The sequence below is a fragment of the Marmota flaviventris genome, chromosome 12, assembly GCF_047511675.1.
Source record: "Marmota flaviventris isolate mMarFla1 chromosome 12, mMarFla1.hap1, whole genome shotgun sequence".
NCBI classification, from domain to species: domain Eukaryota; kingdom Metazoa; phylum Chordata; class Mammalia; order Rodentia; family Sciuridae; genus Marmota; species Marmota flaviventris.
In genome coordinates, this window is record NC_092509.1 from 57,957,222 (window position 1) to 57,981,330 (window position 24,109).

Here is a 24,109-nt window from a genome sequence, read left to right on the forward strand (position 1 = left end):
CCGGAGGAGGCCCGGGAGCTCTCCGAGCCTTCGCGGAGCAGGAGGCGACGGGGAGGGGGGCCGACGGCCAAGGACAACTACGAGCTAGGAACCCCCGCCGACAGCGGCTGGGGGAGCAGCACGGATCGCAGGGGGCTCGGGGGGCGGGGCGGGGAAGCAACAAAGAGCCTTTCCTCAGCTGCCGTCGCGGAGCCCGCGCCCGCCCCTCCCCGCTCTCCGCAGTCCGGCGGGGGCCCGGCCGGCAGCGCGGGGGTGCGCCCGGCCCCCGCCTCCCCTCCCCCCCGCGCCGCCCCCTCGCCCCCGGGGGAGGGAGGGGAGGAGGGCGGCGCCTGCGTGTTCCTCCGCCGCGCGCCCCGCCTCCTCCCGGGCTCCTCGCGGCGATCCCGACTCTCCTCCCGCGACTGCAGCAGCTGCGGGTTGCACACGGCCTCGGCGGCGACGGCGGGCGCGGCGAGCGCGGGCCTGTGGAGCGGCGGCCGGGCGCGCGGCCCCGGCGGGCACCTCTCAGAGGGCGGCCGAGGAAGCTCCGGGAGGAGGAGGAGAAACCGGAGGAGGCGGTGGGAGGCGGCGGCTGCCGGGGGACCAGCTCCGCGCCTCGGCCTCTCCGCCCCCTCCCCAGTCTTTCTCTTGCTCTCTTCTCTTACACTCCCGGCCGGCGCCTCGGCTTTGTGCGAGGAGATGGTGTAGCCCTCTGGCCGCCGAAGCAGGAGCCGGACACTGTCTCCCGTCTCCGAGCTGCGTCCCCGCCCCTGGAGGAGAGACCCTCTTGGCTCGGCGTCCCCCGGCTGCTGGGGAAGCCTCCGCGCCGCCGGCACCATGAGGTGAGGGGCGCGCGGGGCGGGGGCCGGGCAGGCCATTGTGCCGCGGGAGCCGCGACCCCCGCTTTCCACGGACCCCGCCTTCCCTCTCCCGGCCCCGCGCGTCTCCGCGGGTCTCCGGTCTCTTCCTCCCCCCTCTCCCTTTTGTCCCTTCTAATTTCTCTTTCTCGTAAACGACCCCAATCTCTCTGATTTGGGGGGTTCTCCCGTTTTTCCCTCAAATGCTCTTTTTTCATCTAGGATTTCCCTTATTAATTTTAATTTGAGCCTGGCTCCCTCCCCCCCCCACCCCAGCCTTTGCAAGCAAAACCCGGGAGATGGGGAGGGGTTCGAGAATCGAAGCGTGCTTGTTGCTGGGAAACAGGTATTCTTCCGTATATATGTAAAAATTTCGTGCACTTTTAGTACAAAAGTCTCTCGTTTAATTAAAAAAGAAAAGTTTGAAGGGTCTGAAATCTCTGCGGGTAATAAAGCGCCTCTGGTAGGGGTAGGTGAAGGAGCTACTGAAAGGTGAAATTTTACGAAGGTGGGGGAAGGGAAAGAATTTATTAGGTTTACACTGGCGGAGGGCAGTAAAAGGCTAGGGTAAGTAAGTTGTTTGGGGTGTGTAAGCCGGGGCGGGGGAGGGTTTTGTTTGGAAAACCCTTTTCTCCCCTTCTTCTGTGGCAGGCTGTGTTGCATTGCAGCAACTGCTTTCCCCTCTTCTATGTAATCAATAAAACAGAAGCTAAATTATTTTTTCAGCTTCAAAGGAAAGAATTGAATGTACCGTCGTATATTATTTTTTGATTGATACGGTGAAACATATGGTATGATATTTTTCTTTTTTATTTCTCCAATTGTGTAGGAGAATAAGCCATGATGTGGTATGTCATTCATTGGAGATTTTTCTCAGTCTTTCCTAAGCCTATTTTGTGTCCATAACCACCTCTCTTCGGATTGGTGCAAGACTTCGTGAGAAATGGGACTTGGTAGACTGAAGCTGATCCATTCTGCGTTATCATCTTTAAAGGCCTTCCTTTTAGTTAAACAATCGTGGATAAAGTAAAATACTCTATTTTTCTCTCCTGGAAGAGATAGTCTTACAGTTCATTTGGATTTGAATCTCCTTTGTGTTAAAGATTTATGGCCAACCGTTGCCAAGACCTTTATAATGTAATACAATGAGTTTTGAATGATATAATTTACAAATTCCGTTGCTTTAGCAAAAAAGTTCTGTCATTGAAATTCTTTATCAATTTAAGTAGTTTCCATTTTAAACTTTAGCTTTCTTTCTTTTTTTTTTTTTTAACCTATCAGAGTTGAACACATTCCAACTATTTTTAATATTTATTTTTGATGACATAGTTATGTTTTCACTTAAACTTATTATGAATTTGAATTATTATTTTTTCTGATACCAACTTACAGCCCTTGATATATGATAGCTTTAAAAATTTTGTTTAATCCTAGGCGACTGACCCCTTTTACTTGTGATTTCATGCAAGTTATTTTCAAATGTAATGGGTCAGTTTTAAAAATAATTATGGTATACAAACCAGAAACCATTAATCTGGTAAAATATGGCATCAAAACTTGAGTGGTGGTTTTTGTGATTTTTTTTTTTTTTTTATCAGGTTACTCTTGTCCTTGAAAACTCAGGAACTCTAATACTATATATATATATATATATATATATATATATATATATATATATATATAATGTTATGTTGCGTAATACTACATATTGATGATTTCTGCTTTAGATTTACTGCTATAGGTTTTTTTTTTTTTCTTTTTTAGTATTGGGGATTGAACTCTAAACCACTGAGCCACATCCCCAGCTCTATTTTGTATTTTATTTAAAGAGGACATCTCACTAAGTTGCTTAGTGCCTTGCTGTTGCTGAGGCTGGCTTAGAACACCGGATCCTCCTGTCTCAGCCTCCTGAGCCTCTGGCTGGTGGGCCACTGCGCCTGGCTGCTATAGGGTCTCAGAGACCAGAAGTTAATGGTCTTTTCAACTTTGGCTATATTTGTCTTAGTTTGTTAACAAACTTTGTTAACAAAGTGTGCTATTTTAAAATAAAAACAATCGAAGTTATCTAATCCAAAGATGATGAACCAAAAAGAAAAAAAGAAAGATGTTTAGGGGATCTTTAAAGTTTAATCAGAATAGTGTAGATGTCTGTGTCAGTTAAATTGTCTTCACTTAAAAGTTCCCTGTTTGATAAAGTATAACTTTTATTTTTAAGCTCTTCTTGTTTTATTATATGGGAATCACTGCTGTTTTTCCAGGACCATAAATATAGAATGTGGTATCGAGGTCTGAAATATTTCTTTAGGCAGTCTACAGTAATTCTTTGTAGACTAATTTTGAATAATTTAAAGAGTAGAAAAGAGGATCAGATTTACACTTTGGAAACCATTGGATTATTTGGTAGGTAGTTTGTAAAACTCCATTGTTGCAGTTAGATGTGTGCAAAAGTAGAACATTCTAATATGAGGGAAAAGATTCTTGTGCTGGTAACAAAAATCTTTGGGATATTTTATGGTTAAGAAAGGACTTTTTAGCTGTGAGTCACTACCTGTAGTCATCAGCTACTTTGGAGGTCGAGGCAGAAGGATCACAAAGTCAAGGCCAACCTGGGCAGCTTAGTGGGACCCTGTCTCAAAAATAAAAAATGAAAAAAAAACAAAGCACTGGAAATGTAGCTCAGTTGTAGAGCCCTTGCCTCATATGTGCCAGCCCCTCTGTTCAATCCCCAGTTGCTTTCAAGTACTGTCCTATAAAAGTTAGCTTTTTAAAATAGAGTCTTTTAAAGTTACATGATGGATAGTTCTCATGCCTCAGAAGCCATCCAGAAACAGGAATGCCTGAGCAGGAATTTCCAATTAAGTTGGTCAAAATTCTGAAAAGAGGAAATGATTAATATGTTGTGGCATAAGTAGCTGTGATAAGATCTCTCAAATGACTTTAATTTTAGGAATAGTGTATTAACTGTGATGTAATCTTAAAGAAAAGGGAATTGAAAAATACTTTATATTCCTAAAGTAGTCAGAAGGCAATTCTACACATATAAAATGCTGTATAGAGATTTACCTACTAATATGTTGCTTTTAAGATTGGCATTAAAGAAATGAAAAAGTATATTATGCAGGACAGTGGAGGAGTTGAGACCAAAAAACTTAATACTTTTAGTATCCCATCCAAGCTTTTGATTCTATTCCATTTTTCATTTATGTAATCCTTCAAAAGTATACGGTGCTTTCTGATTGAGGGGTGTGTGTGTGAATGAATGTATATATGTATACAAAATACAGCATATGTCTTATTAAATGATTGAATTTAAAAATCGATTAATTGTTCCAAATTTAATTATTATTGTTATTATTTTAATGAAAAGAGGAGCTTGTCTGATCTAAAGTAGTTGTCTGTAGTCCAGTGGCTTAGAAGAGGGCAGAAGATTTTGGATTGACATTTTTGTGTCATTTTAAATACCAACAGCTTCCACTAGCTATTCCAAGTTTCTCACATAAAAAGGTGTAATGGGGGGCTGGGTTGTGACTCAGCAGTAGAGTGATCGCCTAGCTCTTTCGAGGCCCTGGGTTCTATCCTCAGCACCACATAAAAATCAATAAACAATATAAAGATATTGTGTCCATCTGCAACTAAAAATTGTTAAAAAAAAAAAAAAAAGAAGTTGTAATGGGGTTGCAAAGGAGTTGATCAAGCCACTTATCTAGATGTGTGACCTTGAATTAACCACCTTATTTCACTGATACATTTAAAAAATAAGTAAAAATACAGATAATTTTTTACTGGGTATGAAGATCAAATGATAATAGAAGGTACTTTGTATGCTATTAGCATTATACAGTTACGTCACTCATATTATTTTGAGGCCTACTTTTGTTTTAGATTAGTTGGGTAAAACTTTTGGGTAGTTTGCTTTATATCTGGACCTTATTTAATTCAAAGATGTTAAATAGATTACATTCTGCTTACTTATTCCAATTGGTAATGCTACCATTTTGATAAAGACATTGATGCGCTTCTGCGCTTGATGGGAAAGAGTGCCGTGGTTCATTAGTAATGTATGTTTAAGACATGGGTTCCAGAGAATGGCACTGAAGAGTGGTTCCTGGAATGTCACTTAATTCCTAGTCATCTGTGATCTAGTCCAACTTTATTTTAGAGGTGAGGGAAACCATTTTTTAAAATTTCCTTCCTGTGTGTATGTTTAGAGACCTTGAAAAACTAATTGTAATTTTTGTTGCCTTCATTTATGGTAATGATTGATAATATATTTTAGAGCTGGGTACACTTAAAGGTTGGAAAGATCAGGTTAGATATATCAACTTGTTATTCAACCAAATTGGTTAAAGAAAAAAAGGTTAGAAAAAGATAAATCTTTTTATTTCATAGAATTGTTAATTGTGTTAAGTGAGATATCCATGAAAAGATGCAAATAGTAATCTTTTTCCCCGTGGGTCTTCATTTATACTTGTAGCTGTTGGATGTGTGACTCTCCCACAAAGATTTATTTTTGGAGCAGGAGTTAAATCTTCAATTTTTTGAATGTCAGTATTGTATTATAGGTATTTATTAAGTGAGTAAGTCTTGAATAGGAGTGTGGATAAGTAGAGAAATTTTACTGGACTTGGTTTTCAACCTTTTGTATGTCTTGTTAGCCCAGTTGGAATAAGTAAAATAACTAGGCAGGCACCATTTGGTTGGTACAGAAAAAACTCCTTACTGGATTGATGGTTTTGATAATTTATCCTACACACAGCTTAAAAGAGGTGTGATTGTGTAACTTGTAATAAACCCAGTTTTTATCATGAATGTAATAAGAAAGAATTGGAAAAATGTGATGTCAAATTTCATACATGGGGGGGTAGTAAAACCCTTCCTGGGCTAGCTTAAGATTTTCTTTCCTCCTTTTTTTTCTATCCCCACTTTTTGAAATTGGTGGATGGAACTGAGTGGAAATAAAAGTTAATGAGAGGGGTTGCAGTTGTGGCTCAGTGGTAGCGTATTTGCCTAGCATATGTGAGGCACTAGGTTCTGTCCTTGGCATCACATAAAAATAAAAAATAAATAAAGGTATTAATGTTTAAAAAAAAAAGTTAAAAAGAGAATCTGAGCTGAAAACTGTATGTCAGTGGATACTGCACCAAATAAAAGCTTATGAACTTTTCTGGATGAGAGAAACAAGAGGCTTCCTTGTGATGCCTTTTGGAATTGGGAAGTAGTCCCTGATTAAACCGTTTCCATTCCTGTATATTTTTGTATATGCTGCATTTTTTTTCTATTACATTTATTATACTGTTTTATGATCATCTGGATCCATTTGACCTTTTTACATTGTAAATTCCTCTCGGACAGGGTCTTCTATTTTTTGTGTGTGTGTGTGGTACTGGGGATTGAATCCAGGGGCGCTCCCTCAGCTGAGCAAATCCCAGCCCTTCTTTTTAATTCAAATTTTTATTCTGTTATTATTCATTTGGCACCGGGGATTAAACCCAGAGGCTCTCTACTACTGAGCTTCATCCTCAGTCCTTTTTATTTTTTGTTTAGAGATAGGGTCTCATTAGATTTTTCCACGCTGGCCTTAGATTTGGGATCCTCCTTCTTCAGCCTTCCAAGTTGCTGGCATCACAGACAAGTGCCTTAGTACCCAGGTCCTTAATTTTTATTTTGAGATAGAGTCTTGCTAAATTGCCCAGGCTGACCTTGAATTTATGATCCCCTCAGCCTCCTGAGTAACTGGAATTATAAGTATGAGCCATCATGCCTTGCTAGTTTTTGTTTCCTGTAACTCTGTGTGTAGAAATCATCCACTAGAGGAGAAAATTGGAGGGCTGGGGTTGTAGCTCAGTGGTAGAGCACTTGCCTACATGTGTGGGGTACTGGGTTTGATCTTCAGCACCACATAAAAATGAATAAATGAAATAAAGGTATTGTGTTTATCTACAACTAAAAAATATTTTAAAAAGGAAGAATGTTAGCGAGGATAGAGTAATATATGCAAATGACTTCCTATATTTTCTAGAAATATCTATATTGGGAAGTCTCTGTTTTATAATGATTATAATAAACTTAATTAGCATATAATTTTCCCAAAGAATCCTGGTGTGAAGCAGTGTTTATATATCTTAGTATAGAGGTTACATTGTGTAGGGTAAAGAGATAGACTTTGATGTGAACTCTTGGTTCAAATTCTCTATTTGACATTTACTAAAAAACTGATTTTTAAAAATAGGTTACAAACTTTTTTTTAAGATTTGAATTTCTCCTGTAAAGTTGAGATAATTCCGGCCTTATAGAGTTGAGAAAGTTAAAAGAAACCTTGGCATAACACTTGGCATACAAAATGGACTTGGTAAGGATAAATACCCTACTTCTGTGAATGTCTAACATCTCTTAAGTTTGTGTTAAGAGTGTGAAAAACCATGTAAAATGAAACAACTGTTTTAGAAAACAGCTTGGCAGTTCCTTAAAGTTTTAAACATTGAATTATCTTATGACCCAGCAATTCCACTTAATAGATACATACACCAGAGAGGTGAAAAACATATGTTCACCTAAATGCTTATGCACACGTTTATGGCATGATTATTCATAATGACCCCAAAATGGAAACAGCCCAAATGTCCTTCAGTTGATAAATGGATAATCAATATGTGGTGGTATATCCATACAATGAAATAATATTTGGCCATCAAAAGAATAAAATTCTGATACATGCCACATGGGTAGAAACATTATGCTAAGAGAAGAATGCTAGATCTAAAAGGCCACATACTGTGTCATTCCGTTTATATGAGATATCCAGAATAGGCAGATCTATAGAGAGGAAGTAGATCAATGGTTGCCAGGAGTGAGGGAGGAATGGGAAGTGACTGCTATTGTAAAATACGTGGATGACATGTATTTTGGGGGTGATGAAAATGTTCTGGAATTAATGGTGGTGGTTGGACAACCTTGTGTGAATAATAAAAGCCACTGGATTTTAACTTTAAAATGATAAATTTTAACTAGTGTTGCACAGATATAATCCTAGAGATTTGGTAGACTGAGGCAGGAGGATCATAAGTTTAAGGCCAGCCTTGGCAATTTAGTGAGACTATCTCAAAATAAAAAATAAAAAGGACTGGAGGTGTAGCTTAGTCATAGAGTGCCCTTGAATTCAATCCCCATTAATCCTTCTGCTCATCTCCCCTCCCCCAGAAAAGGTAAATTTTATGGTATGTGAAATATATCTCAAACTCCTCTGTCTTCCAGTCCTTCTATTATTATTTTTTAATTATTCATTAGACTAGATAATATTAGAAGAAAACCTCATTTGCTTTTTATATTTGTTCCTCACATTTTCATTACTTTGGATTAATATTGACATTCATGATTTCTAAAGAAGAGACATCAGAGACAAAACCATTGAGCAGGTAGGAGGGCTGAAGTAGAAATCTTAATAGTGGTGCCATGAGAGGCCCGAAATATTTTGGAACCCTATCTTCCTGCTAATTTCAGCCATTTCTTTTTATAAATAAGGATGACTAAGGCCATCAAATGTGATGAAGCAAATCCATCAGAGTCTTTGGAAAATGGTTTAATTTAGATGGTGATTTTCTTGAGTCTTTTTACAGTAGTCTCATATACCAGTGAAAAATTTTGTCTTTCTGTAATGAGTAGCCATGATGATATTTCTTAATGAGCTGAGTACTTTTCCAGTGGTGAAGGCCTTTTAGAATATCCACTTTTGATAATATCTCATGATAAGAATTCAAAATGACTACCCTTCACTGTGCTTTAGAAGTCTTCTGTCTGTTGTCCTTTTTGGTATTTGTGTGGTTAACTTGGTGGAGAAGAAACTTCATGAAGAATGTTAGAACATAAGTAAAATAAAATGAATCATTCTTTAGGTCGAATATCAAGGAAGTCCATGTTGTTTTACAGTTCAATGAATGCATGTTTTTGTGAAGGTTTCATAATTATTAAATGTAATTTTTAAATTATTTTTAAAATTGTAGGTGGACATTTTGAATGTACCTTTATTTTTGTTTATTTTTATGTAGTGCCAGGATCAAACTGATTGCCTCACACATGGTAGGCAAGTGCTCTACCACCGAGCCACAACCACAGCCCTAAATATCAGTTGTTTGAGTCTGCTTCGTTCTGTAGTCCTGAGATTTCCCTTTTCCTTCTCCCTTCCAGTTTTCGTTTCATATTAGAGTGGTATGGTAAGTAAAATTGTAACTATTGAGCTTTTAACTTAGGATTTGTGAATTTTAAGTGTTCATTTAAAGCTTTTCTTTGTAGTCTCCTTAAAATTTGTATTTGTACTATTTTTAGAAAATGAACCAGTTATGATTGTCCATTTTTAATTTTTCTTTTCATTTTAAAATAGCATAGATTTTGCACAGATTTTAAAAGGCGTGGAAAGTATAAAGATGTTAAAAACTCAAATCCAAAATGATAAAGAATTTGAACATTTAGATATATAGCTTTCTAGATTTTTTTTTGGAATGTATTTGAAATTATATGTGCTTGTGAATGAATAAAGTGACATTGTACTATTTAAACATGGAATTGTATCGTATTGTGCTCCTTTGTACATACTATAGATCTATATAATTTTAAGTGACTGAATAGTATTTCATTGCTTTGGATGGATGACTGCTTATTACTTATGAACTTTTAGATTTGTTCTCACTATTTTTGTCATTATGAAAACCACTTAATTGAAAAAATATATATGAATATATAGGTCTTTGTTTTCATATCTGATTATATTTTAGGATAAAGTTTTAGAAATAAAATCAAGAAGTAGTATTATGTATTTTTTCCTTTCCTTTCTCTTGTCTGTATCTGATTGTTGTCCTGCCAGGTCTGCTTCCATTTGTGTCTGTCTATCTCACTGACAGTATTTAAACTCTATGACACTGTTAGCTCTTACCTGAACAGTTAGTATTTCTTTATTTCCATTCTTGTCCCTTGTTCTTCATGCATAAGTCAGAGTGATCTTGAAGTGGAAAACAACTGTTTTTATTTCCATCCTAAAGCCTTCAATGGTATCTTATTTCTAAAATAAACTCCAAATTTAATAATAAAATCAATTTTATTAAGGTCCTGCCTGATTTCTGACTGTATTCCTATTTCCCAGCACAGGCCTCTGTGAATGTGCAGTTAAGTCTTTGAAGGAATAGTGAATGAAGCGAAATTACTATAATGAAGGGAATTATTCTCTCCAACTCTGGACATTATCATCAGCCTTTTTAATCTTTGCCAGTCTGATAGGAAAAGGCCTTATTGTTTTAATTTGTATTTTTTTGCTAGTAGGGTTAAACATTTCTTCATGCAGTGTCTATTGGGCATCTTATTTTTCTGTGAATATCTGTTTATGTATTATTTTCTTAGTGGGATATTTAGTTTTTCGTATAATGATGTATAATGTCTTAACGATATTAGCCTCTTATGATGTATATATGGTATATCAGTTTTCTACTGCTATTTAAAAATCCACCTCAAAACTAGTGAAGTATTGTATAGGTTGGCTGGACAGTATTTTTGGTCTAACCTGGACTCACTTGTGTGTTTTTATTCGCCTGGCTGTGTTCATCTGATGTGTGTGTGTCTGCCTCCTCCCTTCCTCCATCTCTCCCTTAGTAGTAGCATCCTTCTGAGGAGACCTTATCCCAGAATTTATGCAAGTTCTTATTAAACTTTCCCTTATATCCTTTTTGCTTATGTCTCCTTGTCAGTGCAAGTCATATGGTTAAGTCCTGAGTCAGTGCTGGAGGAGACAAAAAAGGACATATATCAAGAGGTGTGGTTAATTGGAGACCATGATGTAAAGTCTGTTACATGTATCTACTAAATTTGTCACTTGTGTTTTAATTTTGTTTGTTTTGGTACGAAAGTTTTAAAATTTCAAGCTAGATCCACTGTTCTATAGTTTTTGCCTTTGATGTGCTTTCTCTAACCTAAAATTACGTATGTATTTACCTATGTTTCCTTCTTCAACACTTGTGGCTTAATTTATGTTTAAATTTAAGCTACCAGAAATTAATTTTGGTGTAAAATGAAAGGTGGTTATCTAAATCTAAATGTTTATATATATATACACACACACGCATACACGTTATATGTTAAATATATTTTGTTGAATCCTTTCCCATTGATTTGACATACTTTATTTGTTGCATACTGAATTCCCATAAATCTATTTCTGGACTCATTAATTATCTACTTTTATACTACTATTTCATGATTTTTTGTTGTTTTTGGTGGTGTTGGGGATGGAACCCAGTGCCTCAGGTATGCTAGGTAAGTGCTCTACCACTGAGCTGTGAATGTGCTCTAGCCCTTTTATTGATGAATTATTCTTTATTTTATTATTTTTAAAAATTTTTAAAATTTTTTAGTTGCAGACAGACACAATACCCTTTTTATTTATATTTTTGTGGTACTGAGGATTGAACTTAGTGCCTCACATGTGCCAGGCAAGTACTCCACCACTGACTAAAACCTCAGCCCCTGTTTTCTTGTTTTTCAAAGTTTGATTTGCTATTCTGTTTAATGTTTTCAGATTAGTTTTTGAATTGTGTCAATTAAAGCCAATAAAAATGAAATAAAAAAGAAAATGGTATCCCCTCAAAACCCTTTGGGATTTTTATTAGCATTATATTAATGGATTAATATGGGTAGGCAAGAGAATTGGTCCTTTTATAGTACTGGGTTTTCCTTTTTCATTCAGATTTTTAAATTTCATCTTTAGTAAAGTCCAATAATGCATTAGTTTCTAGTTTATTAGGTTTTGACGTAGTACCTTTACAAAAGTTCTTATGTGTTTAGAAATTAGGTGCATAATTTTTATTATTTAAAATTGTATGCTACATATTATCATAATTACATCTGTTCTAATTTTTGTTTTTAAAGCATAAAGCTTGTGTTTAAAAGTTTTTCTTTAGTAATTAACTTATTTCCAATGTTGGTGTTTATATTCCCATTTGCTTAAGAGTTTTTAAAATATGATAGCTAATAATTATTGAGTTCTTAACTGCCTGAAAAGCTTACATATGGACTCATTTGTTACTCCTCCAACAGCTTATAAATTTCCAACTATTTTTATATCAATTTTCTAGATGAGGAAACTGAGGCAAAGTGATTAGGAGCTTGCTCAGTGCCACCCAGCTAGTAAACAGTGGAATTGGGATCCCATCTCAGGCAGTCTAATGCAGTGATTTTTTTGGGGGGGCTGCTGGTGACTGGAGATTGAACTCAGAGGCACTTGACCACTGAGCCACTTCCCCAGCCCTTTTTGTATTTTAGAGACAGGGTCTCACTGAGTTGCTTAGTGCCCCACTATTGCTGAGGCTGGCTTTGAACTCTTGATCCTCCTGCCTCAGCCTCCTGTGCTGCTGGGATTACAGGCATGTGCCACTGTGCCCAGTTAATGCCAGTGATTTTTAACTGTAAGTTCTTGGGTCTCTCTGTAATGGTTAACTTTATGAAGTGAACTGCATGTTAATGTTTGAATGTATTTTCCCTTGTGATTTCATATATAAAGGGTCTTTATTTTCTCAAAATGATTGGTACAAGAAGAAGGCCATATAGAATGAATTAATGTGGAACATTTCAGTGTGTTGTGGGGATGGGGAGAGAAGCCTTTATATGGATTTAATCTTGCAAAATGAGACAAAATTATGAAAATGTTCGTATTATGGTTGCAACTGTGTGTTAAATACTTAGAATGGATGAAAAATAAATCACGTGTTGATTGCTTATTTTTTTTTTTTTACATATTTTTTTTCTGACAAAATTGCAAAGTAGTAGGAAGCTATATATTTTTCACCTTTCTGGTGAACTTTTCCAGTATGATAAAGTAATTTTTAATCTCGGCATGGTGGCTGCTCAGGGGCTGAGGCTAGAAGATTGAAAATTCGAGGTTAGCTTGGGTAATTTAGTGAGACCTTGTCTCAAAAAGGCCTGGGGATGTAGCTCAGCGGTAAGAGTGTTACCTAGCTTGAAATGAGATATTGGACTCCATTCCCAGTAACAGGAAAAAAAAGTCATTTTTGCCAAAGTACTCAGGCCTCATTAGTTTTTCTAGGAGCATTACTTATTTCAGATGATTTTTAAAAAAATTTTTTTTTCAGTTGTAGTTGGACACAATACCTTTATTTTGTTTATTTTTATGTGGTGCCGGGATTGGACCCAGTGCCTCACGCATGCTTGGCAAGTGCTCTACCACTGAGCCACAACCCCGCTCTCAGATGATTTTTTTTTTTTAACCTCCTACTAATCTCATCTTTGTTAGTTTTCTCCAATTATTAACTGATTATTTCAGCTAAAATATCTTCAGCTGCAAGTACTAGACTTCAAGTGCTTAAACATTAGTAAAAAAAAAGATATTTCATATAATTGGAAGTCTAGAGGTAGTGTAGGCTCCACATGGCAACACTCAACAAACAGCTCACTGTTTTTGAGCCCCCATGTCTATTTGTCATCTTTGGTATTTTGTTTCATCTTCATCTTGGAAGCAGGAAGGCTTCAGGATTTCTAGGCTTCACACATTCAGACTCAGTAATTCTTGGAGGCAGTAAGACTATCACTTTTTGTGTTTCTGTTTAAACCCTAGAAGGTATAATTTATATAAAACTAAAGGCATAAATCATTAGTAAACATCCAGCTTGGTGAATATGTATACGACTCTGTCTAGCTATCAACCAGGTTGGATATAGAACATACTTACTACCTCATTAAGTTCTCTCATGTCTCTTCCCAGTCAGTATCCTTCTCAAAATTCATTTTTTGTAGTGGCTTTGCCATTGGTTGGAAACAGTTTTCATCATTTTTAATGACTTCATTTTTCTTTGTTTTAGGATGACATTTGCTTCCCTGGCAACTTCTGGGATTCTTATAGAGAACATTTGTATTAAGAGCCTTGTATCTGTTTTGTCCTGTGTTACATTTTTACATATATTTTTCTGAATCTTCTATAATTTTTTGTATTGGTCGATTGTCCCCATTCAATCTGTTATCTGTGCTGTAGTCAGAAAGATCATTCTGAAATTCAGGTTTGATCAGCTCAGCCTGCTTCCATGTCTTCTGTTGCTCTTAGATTTAAGACTAGGCTCCTGCTTATTAGGGGCTAAGTCTGGTGTGATTCTTTTTGTAAATCCAAAGCTAGTAAAATGGGCCAATAAAAGAGATCCTGAAAAATTGCTTTTAAATAAGTAAAGATGTGCTTGGACATAGCCTATTCCGGTATGCTTAGTTCAGCGGGGAAGAGGCATCCATCAGTTTTAAAAGAGCAGTAGAGCAGTACATGGGCCAGGAGGGTAGGGACCATTTCATATATTTGTGGTTGATTCCCTTCTAAATAATTTCTTTATCAAAAAATATTTAAAATTTCCTCTGATATTTGTGTCTCTTAGTTACAGCAGATCACCAATGTTATTTAAATGTTAAACTTTTTTTTTAAGTGCTGGGTATTGAACCCAGTGTCCTGCATATGCTAAGCATACATTCGACCACTGCACTGTACCCTCCATCCTGTGTGTGTGTGTGTGTGTGTGCATATGTATATATATATATAATTTCTTTTCCTTTTCCTTTGGTGCTAGGAATTGAACACAGAGGCACTCTACCACTAAGCTATCCCCAGCCATTTTAATTTTTTATTTTGAGACAGCTCTAGGCTGGCCTAAAATTTGTGATCCTCCTGCCTCAGCCTCCTGAATAGCTGGGATTACAGATAGGCACTACAAGCCTCTAGTATTTTTTAATTGGCAAGTCATAGTTGTATTATATTTTTGTAGTACAGTGTGATATATATATATATAGTATATAATGTGGAATGATTAAAAATCAAACTAATTTATTACCTCTATATTATTTTGTTGGTGATAATTTGAAATTTATCGTTAGTTTGAAATATGTAATGAATGTTATTTATTTATTTATTTTTTACAAAGTAATGTACAGGAATCTTCTTTTTTTTAATGAATTTTTTAATATTTTTTTTTTTTTTAGTTTTCGGTGGACACAACATCTTTATTTGTATGTGGTGCTGAGGATCGAACCCAGCACCGCGCGCATGCCAGGAGAGCGCGCTACTGCTTGAGCCACATCCCCAGCCCCTGTAATGAATGTTATTATTAACTCTAGTTACCCAGCTGTGCAATAGATCTCATGTCAGTGTTAACTTTATATTGTTCCAGTAAAGTGTTGTTTTACTTCAAGGGAAATCTCTCCTAATACTTTATTTTTATTTTATAGTTTTCTGGATATGCAGTTTTTCATGGTGTATTCATTTGGGGGACAGGTAGTCAAGTTTAGGCTCAGCATTGACCCCAAAGATGTTATTTACTGTGAAACCTTGACTATCCAAAACCTCATTTTCTTTTCTGCAAAATGGGATTAATAATCACTTGCCTCCTTTTGAGAATTACCATACTAAGTTTAGAGAATTTATGGATTTGGAATTGGTTCACATAATTGTGGGGTATGGTAAGTCTGAAATTTATAAGACAGACCAGCCGTCTGGAAATTCACATGAGCTGATGTTGAATCGTATGTTTGAAGTTTGTAGCAAAACCTGGGTATGATGGTGCATGCCTATAATCCCACCTATTTGGAAGGCTGAGGCAGGAGGATTGCAAATTCATAGTCAACCTGGGCACCTAAGAAGACCCTACCTCAAAATGAAAATGGCTGGGGTGTGACTTGGTGGTAGAAAGCTTAATCCTCAGCTAGTACTGCCAAAAAAAAAAGGCAGGGCAGGCCAGTAGGCTGGAAACTCAGGCAGGATTCCTATGTGATAGTCTTGATTCAGAATTCCTTTCTTTTAATTTCTACCTTCTGGTGTTTGGCAGACGTGGCATTTTTTGACTTATAGCAGTCTTCTGCTCCTGTGGCCACATGACAACCTGTTCCTTGTACCTCTGTATAAATATAACATTTTCCTCTTAAAAGAATACCAGCCATATCGGATTAAGGATCTGTCACCCTATTCTATCTTTAGTAACCCTATTTCTAAATAAGGCTACATTCTGTGGTTTTGAGGGTTAGGACTTAAACTTTTTAGTGTTTTCCTTTGGGGTGTGTATCACAACTTTGATCTCATTCATATCTCCCTTTATTTAGATGAACTGATAGATATAGAAGAAAACTTGCATATACATGTTAAATATATGCAAAGAATACACAGTAAGCTACTGGAGCTAATAAATGAATTTAGCAAAGTTGTATGAGATTAGCATGTAAAAATCAGTTTTGTTTCTATGCAGCAGCAAGGAATCATCCAAAAAGGAAATTAAGAAAAGCAATTCTGTTTATAATAACATCTAAAGGAATAAAATACCTAGGAATAAATTTTACCAAGGAAGTGGAAGACTTGAACACTACAACATTTTTTGGAAGAAAAGATGATCTAAATAAATGAAAAGATCTGTGCTCATAAATTGAAAGACTTATTATTAATGTAATAATACCACTCCAGGTTATGTAACAGATACAGTGCAGTCCCTATCCAAATCCCAACGATTTGATTTTTTTCCAGAACTAGAAAAACTCATCATAGATTCAAGGAGCTTTAAGGAATCCCATCTAACCAAAGTAATCTTTTTTTTCTTTTAATTTTTATTAGTTATTGATGGACCTTTATTATTTATTTTTTAGTTTATAAGTGGTGCTGAGAATTGAACCCAGTGCCTCACACATGCCAGGCAAGCATTCTACCACTGAGCCACAACTCAGCCCCATAACCAAAGTAATCTCTAAAAACAAGATTGAAGGACTCATATTTCCCAATTTTAATACTTACTGAAAAGCTGAAGTAATCAAAACAATGTAGTATTGGTGTAAGGACAGACCAGTGAATACAATAGCAACTCAAAAGCAAACGTACATTTTTTAGGTCAATTGATTTTTCTTTCTCTTCTTCCCCCCCACTTCCTTTCACAGTGCTGGGGATTGAGCCCAAGGTCTCACACATGCTAGACAAGTGCTCTACCACTGAGCCTGCTCAGTTGATTTTCAGCAAAAGTGACAAGACTATTTAATGGGAAAATAATATAATAAAACTATATTTTAATGTTTTTATGTATAATAAAATAATTATATAAATATTATAAATTTGTTTATAATAAAATTTAAAAATTAAAAAATATTTTAATATAACTTTTCTATATATTATATATTTGATGCTGGGAAAATGATATTCTTTTGAAAGAGATTTTAATGTTTTTTTCCCCACAATAATCAATACCTACCTCAAAATCAGAGATTGAGTCACAGCACTATGGATATCTGGGTTGAGATAATTTTGTGTTGTGGGCTGTCCTGTGAACTATATGATGTTTAGCAGTATCCCTGGTCTCTACTAGATTCCAATAGTATACTCTTCAACTTTTTGCTCTAGTAGTGACAATCAAAATGTCTCCAGGGCTCAGAATCACTGGTTAAGCTCTAAATTCTGTAAGATTGAGCTGACTTACTACTTTTATAAATATGCTGAAGGTTTAAAACATTGAAATGTTTTGTATTTAAATGAAGAGGTGACTCTCCTGCCATGTACTACTTTTTTTTTTTTTTTGATACTGGGGATTGAACTCAGGGACATTGGACCCCTGAGCCACATTTCCAGCCATATTTTATATTTTTTTAGAGAGAGGGTCTCACTGAGTTGCTTAGTACCACAGCCCCGGGCCATGTCCTACTTTTGTTATAAATGTTGCATTTCTGTTTAGTTACTTAGACTTTTTTTGTTGTTGTTGTTGTGACGGGTAATTGAATCCAGGGATACTTTTACCACCGAGTTATATCCCTACCCCCTTTTCATTTTTTATTTTGAGATAGGGTTTTGCTAAGTTGCTGAGACTGGCCTTGAACTTGTGGTCCTCCTGTTTCTGTCTCCTGAGTCTCTGTGATTACAGATGTGTGCTGAGAAAAAAAAAATCAAAATCAATTTCTATATTAAAAATCAAGTTGACATAAGTCCATTTGTAAGTTAGTTATCTGAAGATGAAAAAAATCAGCTTTTAAATTTTACATAAATGAAATGGAAAAAAGTAAAGTGCTTTTAGAGAAATTATTGTATTTCATGTTAGTGCAGTGCAAATATTAAAACTTAATTCACTGTTTAAAGACTAAGTTTTGATCCCCCCAAAATTGGTATACAATTTCCTCACTGATTCAGATCTTGATAGATGAAGATCCAACACTTACCTGGTATAGGGTATGAATTCTTGTTGGTAAAATGGAGCATCTCTGAAAGCTAACCTTATGGTCGTATTTGTCCACATTGATGCAAACTAAGTGGACTTACCAACTATATTTAAGATAACTTTTAGCATTCCTTAGATAAAATAAGAAGATATTTAACAAGTAGTTGCTACTGTTTGTTAATAAGCATCTAAAGGCAGATGAGGCATTTGTCATTTCATTTAATGGATTAGAATAAACCATGAGATTAATGTCCTCATTATTCTTTTACAGTAAAGGAAACCAAAGCTTAGAAAGAATGCTTAAAGCAATTTAGCTAAAATTATATCATTGGTAAATGACAGCTGAGATTCAAATCAGAGTCTGCAGAACTTTAAAAAAGCCTTGCTCTTACTTTATATGACTTTCTTTTTAGGTACTGGGGATTGAACTCAGGTTTTTTTTTTTAACCTCTCAGCTACATTCACAGTTCTTTTTATTTATTTTTAAATTTTGAGACAGAATCGTATTAAGTTTGCCCAGGCTAGCCTTCAACTTGTGATCCTCCTGCCTCAGCCTCATGTGGCCTCTTCTTATTTTACCTTTTAATGCTGTTTACTTCTCACATTTCATTTTCCATCCTTAAGATCACATCCAGTACTGTCTAAACTCTCATGCTGGAGTTTGTGTAGGAAGTGGTAAGAAATGTGGCAGATTGGGATGGATTGTATAAGGCTTTGAGTGACAGGCGTTAAAGGAACAAAACTAAAGTGAAGTGTACTTCCTGTGCATTATTTCTTCCAGTTTCTTTTTCTTTTTTTTTGTATTGGGGATTGAACTGAGGCATGTATTACCAAACCTTTTTTTTTTTTTTTTTAATCGAGACGGGGTCTCACTGAATTGCTTAGGGTCTTGCTAAATTGCTCAGTCTGGTCTCAAACTTGAGATTCTCTGCCTCAGTCTTTGAATTTTCTAGGATTATAGGCATGTGCAACTGTGCCTGCCTACTTCCAGTTTCTTAAACAGCTACACAGAATACGTATTATCCTTATGAATGCCATTGCCCAAGATTACATAGTCACTAAGTGGTATTACCTGGACCTGAACCGAGCTTTGTCTCATTTCCAAACCTATATGTACTTTACCTTAAGTCTTTTCTTTGAAATGATTTAAATTTTGGTGATAGACTTCCAGATTTGGGGCTTTGAGGTGCAGCTGTAAAATTATTTTAAAGAATACTTGAATCTCTATGTGTACTAAAACTTTGCTTAAAAAAATGCTAGTCTGCTTGTGTATTATACTTCAAGTATATGTAGATGCTTTTGTGATAATTTATAGATTCATTTAAGAGCAAGTAAATTCAAAGTGCTTTTAAGTCATATTTTCTCAGTTGACTAAAGTAGAACCAACTATTCATGAACCTAAAGGGTGTTTTCTCATGTCTGAGAATATTTAGAACCACTATTTAAATTGATTTTCTCTGTATTGAATCTGTTTCTTATTTAATCTATTTCTTAGGTAGGGCTTGGCATCTAACAGTCTTAAAATTAAAAGGGATACCCCAAAACAAAGTATTTAAAGTAATGGCAAAAATAACTACTTTTTTTTTTCTCTTGTTCTTTAGGTGCAGTGGAATTTAAAAAAAAAAAAGTTTGTGAAATGATACCAGTTACCTATATAGGTAATCCATAGAAATATTTCAGACAAACTCTGAGTAAAAGAAAAATTTAAACCCTTAGGAAATGATAGTTCTTTCTTGTAAATTATGATTTTTTAAAAAATATTTTTTTAGTTTTTGATGGACCTTTATTTTATTCATTTATTTATATGCAGTGCTGAGAATCGAACCCAGTGTCTCAAACATGTGAGGCAAGTGCTCTACCACTGAGCCACAACCCCAGCCCGTAAATTATGATTAAAAAAACCCACAAAAACCCAGAAAGGATCAAATTCTTTTAAATCACGAATTGAAGATGTGTTGGGATGCTGTTATCTGTTGTTTTTTAAACTCTTAGAGATAATGCTTTCAAATGAAGTGTGGTCCAAAAATGAGGTTTAGCAGTTTTTTGCAAGTACATAGAGAAATATGAGAATGAAGTTGTACCAGTATTTTCAAGTTGTAAATATGTTGGAATTTGGGCTTTGTATGTATAGTTTTAGAATTTATATCATATAACTACTGATATTGGTGGTAGTCTATGCAAATTTGTTTTGGTATACCTTCCCAACCTTGATGGGGTTAATTGTGGCTTGGCAAATCAAGAAAAGGAGTTCTGTGCTGTTTTCTGACTGCAGAATCTTGTTGCTATGCAACAAACATTGTCAGTCAGTGTTGGGTATAGTAAATTGGTATTCTCTGTCCCTTTTTACCACATGTTTATTTTGTAATCTGAGAGAAGTGGTTTAGGGCTATTTAGTAAGATTTTATTTTAAAACGGGCATTTAAATATTTTTGTTGTTGTTGCTATTTGTAATTGGTATATTTAAGGTCTGTGAAGTTTTTCTGTTCTTAAGTAGAAGATACATGAAAATGCTTTCTTTCAAAGAAAGGGTTTATAGATGTGTTCCAAGTTGTTTCAGGTTAGTGCGGTTTATTTTTGTGATGTTACTGTAAGAGAGGTTAATATTGCCAACTTCCAAAGAGTAGATTTTTGCTTGAGAATTCAAGTTACGTAATTTGACCATAGTACAACAGATTATTTTGAAATTTATTTTGGAAGAATATGAACCCAGGAGTTGGTAACCTGTATCTTCAAACTGCTTTGATAAAGTTTTTTTTTTTTTTTTTTTTAAGTAGGAATCCTAAACTTTTATATAGTCTCTCATAGAATGTAGTAGTTTAATTTTCTATCAGGAAAAATTAAAATGTTTTAATAGAAAATGGGTAAAGGATAATAGCCTTTTTTATTATGATAAAAATATACATTATATGAAATTTACCCTTTTAACTATATTTGAATGCAGTGATTGGCATTAAGTAAGTGCTGATCATTTGTGCCACAATTACTTCTACCCATCTTCACAACGGGTAGGAGCATCCTATTTAGTAGAAGTTAGCCTAAGCTGCTTCTAAATTCTTTAGATAAATTAAGTCACCTCATCTATCTAACAACTCTATCTATATGGTTGTTAGTACTTTTGTTTTGTTCCAAATAAGAAGACTGAGGCACAGAGAGGAGGAACACAACTAGTAATTAGTGGAGCCAGGTTTAAAGCACCAGCAGTTTTATTCTGCTCTCAACTATTATGCTATGTTGCCCTCTTTTGGAATTACTTTGTTTTCTCTTCAGTGGTATGAGCAATGATTTTTAAAAATTATTTTCTGTCAGCTTTTCCAAGTAAAGTTAATATATTTTTATAGCATTTTGGATTGCTAATGACTTTAGTTTGGTTATAATCTCTGAACTCTTTTAGTCCTTTTTTCTAAAAAATTTAAAAGGTTGTAGTTTATTTTATATTGTGGTTAGTTGTTTTATAAAATTATACACATTATGGTTGGTTATGTAAAATCATTTTTTTAGTTGTTGATAGGCCTTTATTTTATTTGTTAATATGTGGTGCTAAGAATCGAACCCAGTGCCTCACACATGCCAGGCAAGTGTGCTACTGCTGATCTACAGCCCCAGCCCTATATAAAAATAATTTAACTTCACTTTTCAGTTTGTTTCTGGATCATTTTCCATATTGTTCCTTCTAACAGAGTATGCAAATAATTGAAATTATTTTCTGATAATTTAATACAAATATAAATAGAAAGGTACATTGTTGTTAAAATTCTAATATGATTTCATTTAGTCTAAACCCATTTGGCATTGAGTCATCTACTTAGTGTACAGTATTTTCTAAATCCTTATTCATGGATAATTTGGAGTGAATATATAGCATTGGTGATTTAGAATAAGGAAGCCAGGAATGAAAAGGAGAAAAGCATTGCAGGGAGTCATTTGAGCTTAAGATAAATGTGAATGATGGACTTTTGCAGGCTCCACTTTCCTCTTGCTGGGCATTCACTGTATCTGTGTTCCAGTCTTTAAGAAACCTCACTTTCACCAGGAGCAGTGGTGCACACCTGTAATCCCAGTGGCTTGGGAGGCTGAGGCAGGAGAATCACGAGTTCAAAGCTAGCCTCAGCAAAAGAGAGGTGCTAAGCAACTCAGTGAAATCCTGTCTCTAAATTAAATATAAAATAGGGCTGGGGATGTGCTCAGTGGTTTAGTGCAATCCCAGTACCACCAAAAAAAAAAAAAAAAGAAACCTCGTGGGTTCCCTCTTTGATCCTCTCTGTCAGCCCTTGAATGTTCTGGTAGATTTACCTTGAGAACCCATCTGAATTTGTGTTTCCATTTTGCTCAACCAGATTTACTCAATAGTCTTTTTTTTTTTTTTTTTAATATTCATCTTTTAGTTGTAGTTGGACACAATACCTTCATTTTATTTATTTATTTTTTATGTGGTGCGAGGATCTAACCCAGGGCCTCGCACATGCTAGATGAGCGCTCTACCGCTGAGCCACAACCCCAGCCCCCCCACTTTGCTTTTTATAACCTTCACAACCTTTATATCTTTGCATCAACTTTTAAGTAAAAATTTTTCCTTTTATATTTGTACATTTGATTTTATTTGGCGCATTTTGATGTTTTGCATTTTCCATGCTTTAAAAAAACTTCTCAGAATTTTTTTTTAGTTGCTGCATATTTTCTTTATAATGGCTGCTTACATGGTTTTGAATGATTTTTGTATAATGAATAATGCTTTCCTGAAATTGAAGTTTTTTTCCCCCCTCCTAATTGCAGACTAATTCCTTAAGATAGATTTCCAGAAATAGTATCAGATCTCTGAAGAAATAAAAACAATTTTTAAAAGCTCTTGAATCATATTGCCAAAAAGCTTTCTAGAAGTGTTGTGCCAGTTTTCATGCCAGCCAGTAAATATATGGAGTGTCCGTTTCTCTACAACCAGCAACAGCAGAGAGTGCTTTGACATTGACCTTAAAATCTAAGAATAATTGACTTATGGCTTTGCTGAGCTTTTAAACAGATATACACTTAGAATTATAATTGTGGTTGTGATCAGATTCAAGAGAAGGCAGGCCTGGTTCACCTGTTTCTGCTCCCTAAACTGTTGATGTAGTCACAGCCCAGTTAAGGTACATCTTTTTGGATGTATGAGGTGACTGACTTTTTTTTTTTTCCTGCTTTTTAGCTTTCTTAATTATTTTGATAAGTTGTATGGGATGGGAACAAAGCAGTGTGGGTTTCATTTCACATTTCCCTTCAAAGCTGGGGTAATTAGGCTGTCTTCTCCATCCTCCAGTGGGCTCTGTGTGCCTATGGAAGTATCTGAAATTGGGTTTAATACCCACCTTGTCAAAAGAGATACTTCTTAGCTCTTACCTGATCTATTTTAGAAAATCATTTAACTCTAGAGGTAAATGGCTTTTTCCAAAAACTTGTTAGGGAATTTCTAAATATTAAATACAGATAGAAAATCACCTCATTGGGCTGGCAATATAAAGTGGTAGACTGTTTGCCTGGTATGTGTGAGGCCCTGGGTTCCATCACTGATACTGCAAAAAAGAAAAAAAAAATCAGTAAACTTCTCCTATGAATAGAAGGTAGTCAAGGGAAAGTTGAGAATGAAGGTCTTATGTTGCTTTCACTGGCTTCATAACATCACTCAGTACAGCTGATCATCTTGGACTCAAATCACTTTGTTTTAAAGTGGTTTTAGGCTTTCATGGTTCTCACATTATCTTACTGGCTGCATCTCCAAGTCCTTTCCTACCTTTTGATTCTCTTCTCCCCCTCCCCATACTTTCCCAATGTTATTCAGCTTTTAGTTTGACAATCGGTGTGTTGCTGATTCACAGATTTATAGTTTCTGGCCAGCTCTCTCTCCTTAGTTCTTTTTGTGTACCCAGTAGTTTTTGAAATATCATATGTCTAAATCAATAAATAAATTTGTATGTGATATTTTCATACAAATTTATACTTACTGCTGAGTGTGGAGGTGCAGGCCTGTAATCCCAGCGACTCAGGAGGATCTTAAGTTCAAAGGCAGCCTCAGTAACTTAGCAAGGTCCTAAGCAATTTAGTAAG

General features: G+C 35.9%; 1 protein-coding gene across 4 annotated transcripts in view; it reads left to right on the forward strand.

Moving 5' to 3' along the window:
• The first annotated feature begins 329 nt into the window (after positions 1-329).
• LOC114107345 (protein enabled homolog) overlaps positions 330-24,109 on the forward strand; it is a 152,140-nt gene continuing 128,360 nt past the window's right edge. Inside the window, exon 1 of one of the 4 annotated variants that reach the window (XM_071600026.1) lies at positions 330-821. In XM_071600026.1, coding sequence (XP_071456127.1) covers positions 817-821 — 5 coding nt within the window. In that variant the 5' untranslated portion in view covers positions 330-816. The remainder of the gene's footprint in view (positions 822-24,109) is intronic. The other 3 variants (XM_071600022.1, XM_071600024.1, XM_071600025.1) reach the window with 3 other exon arrangements.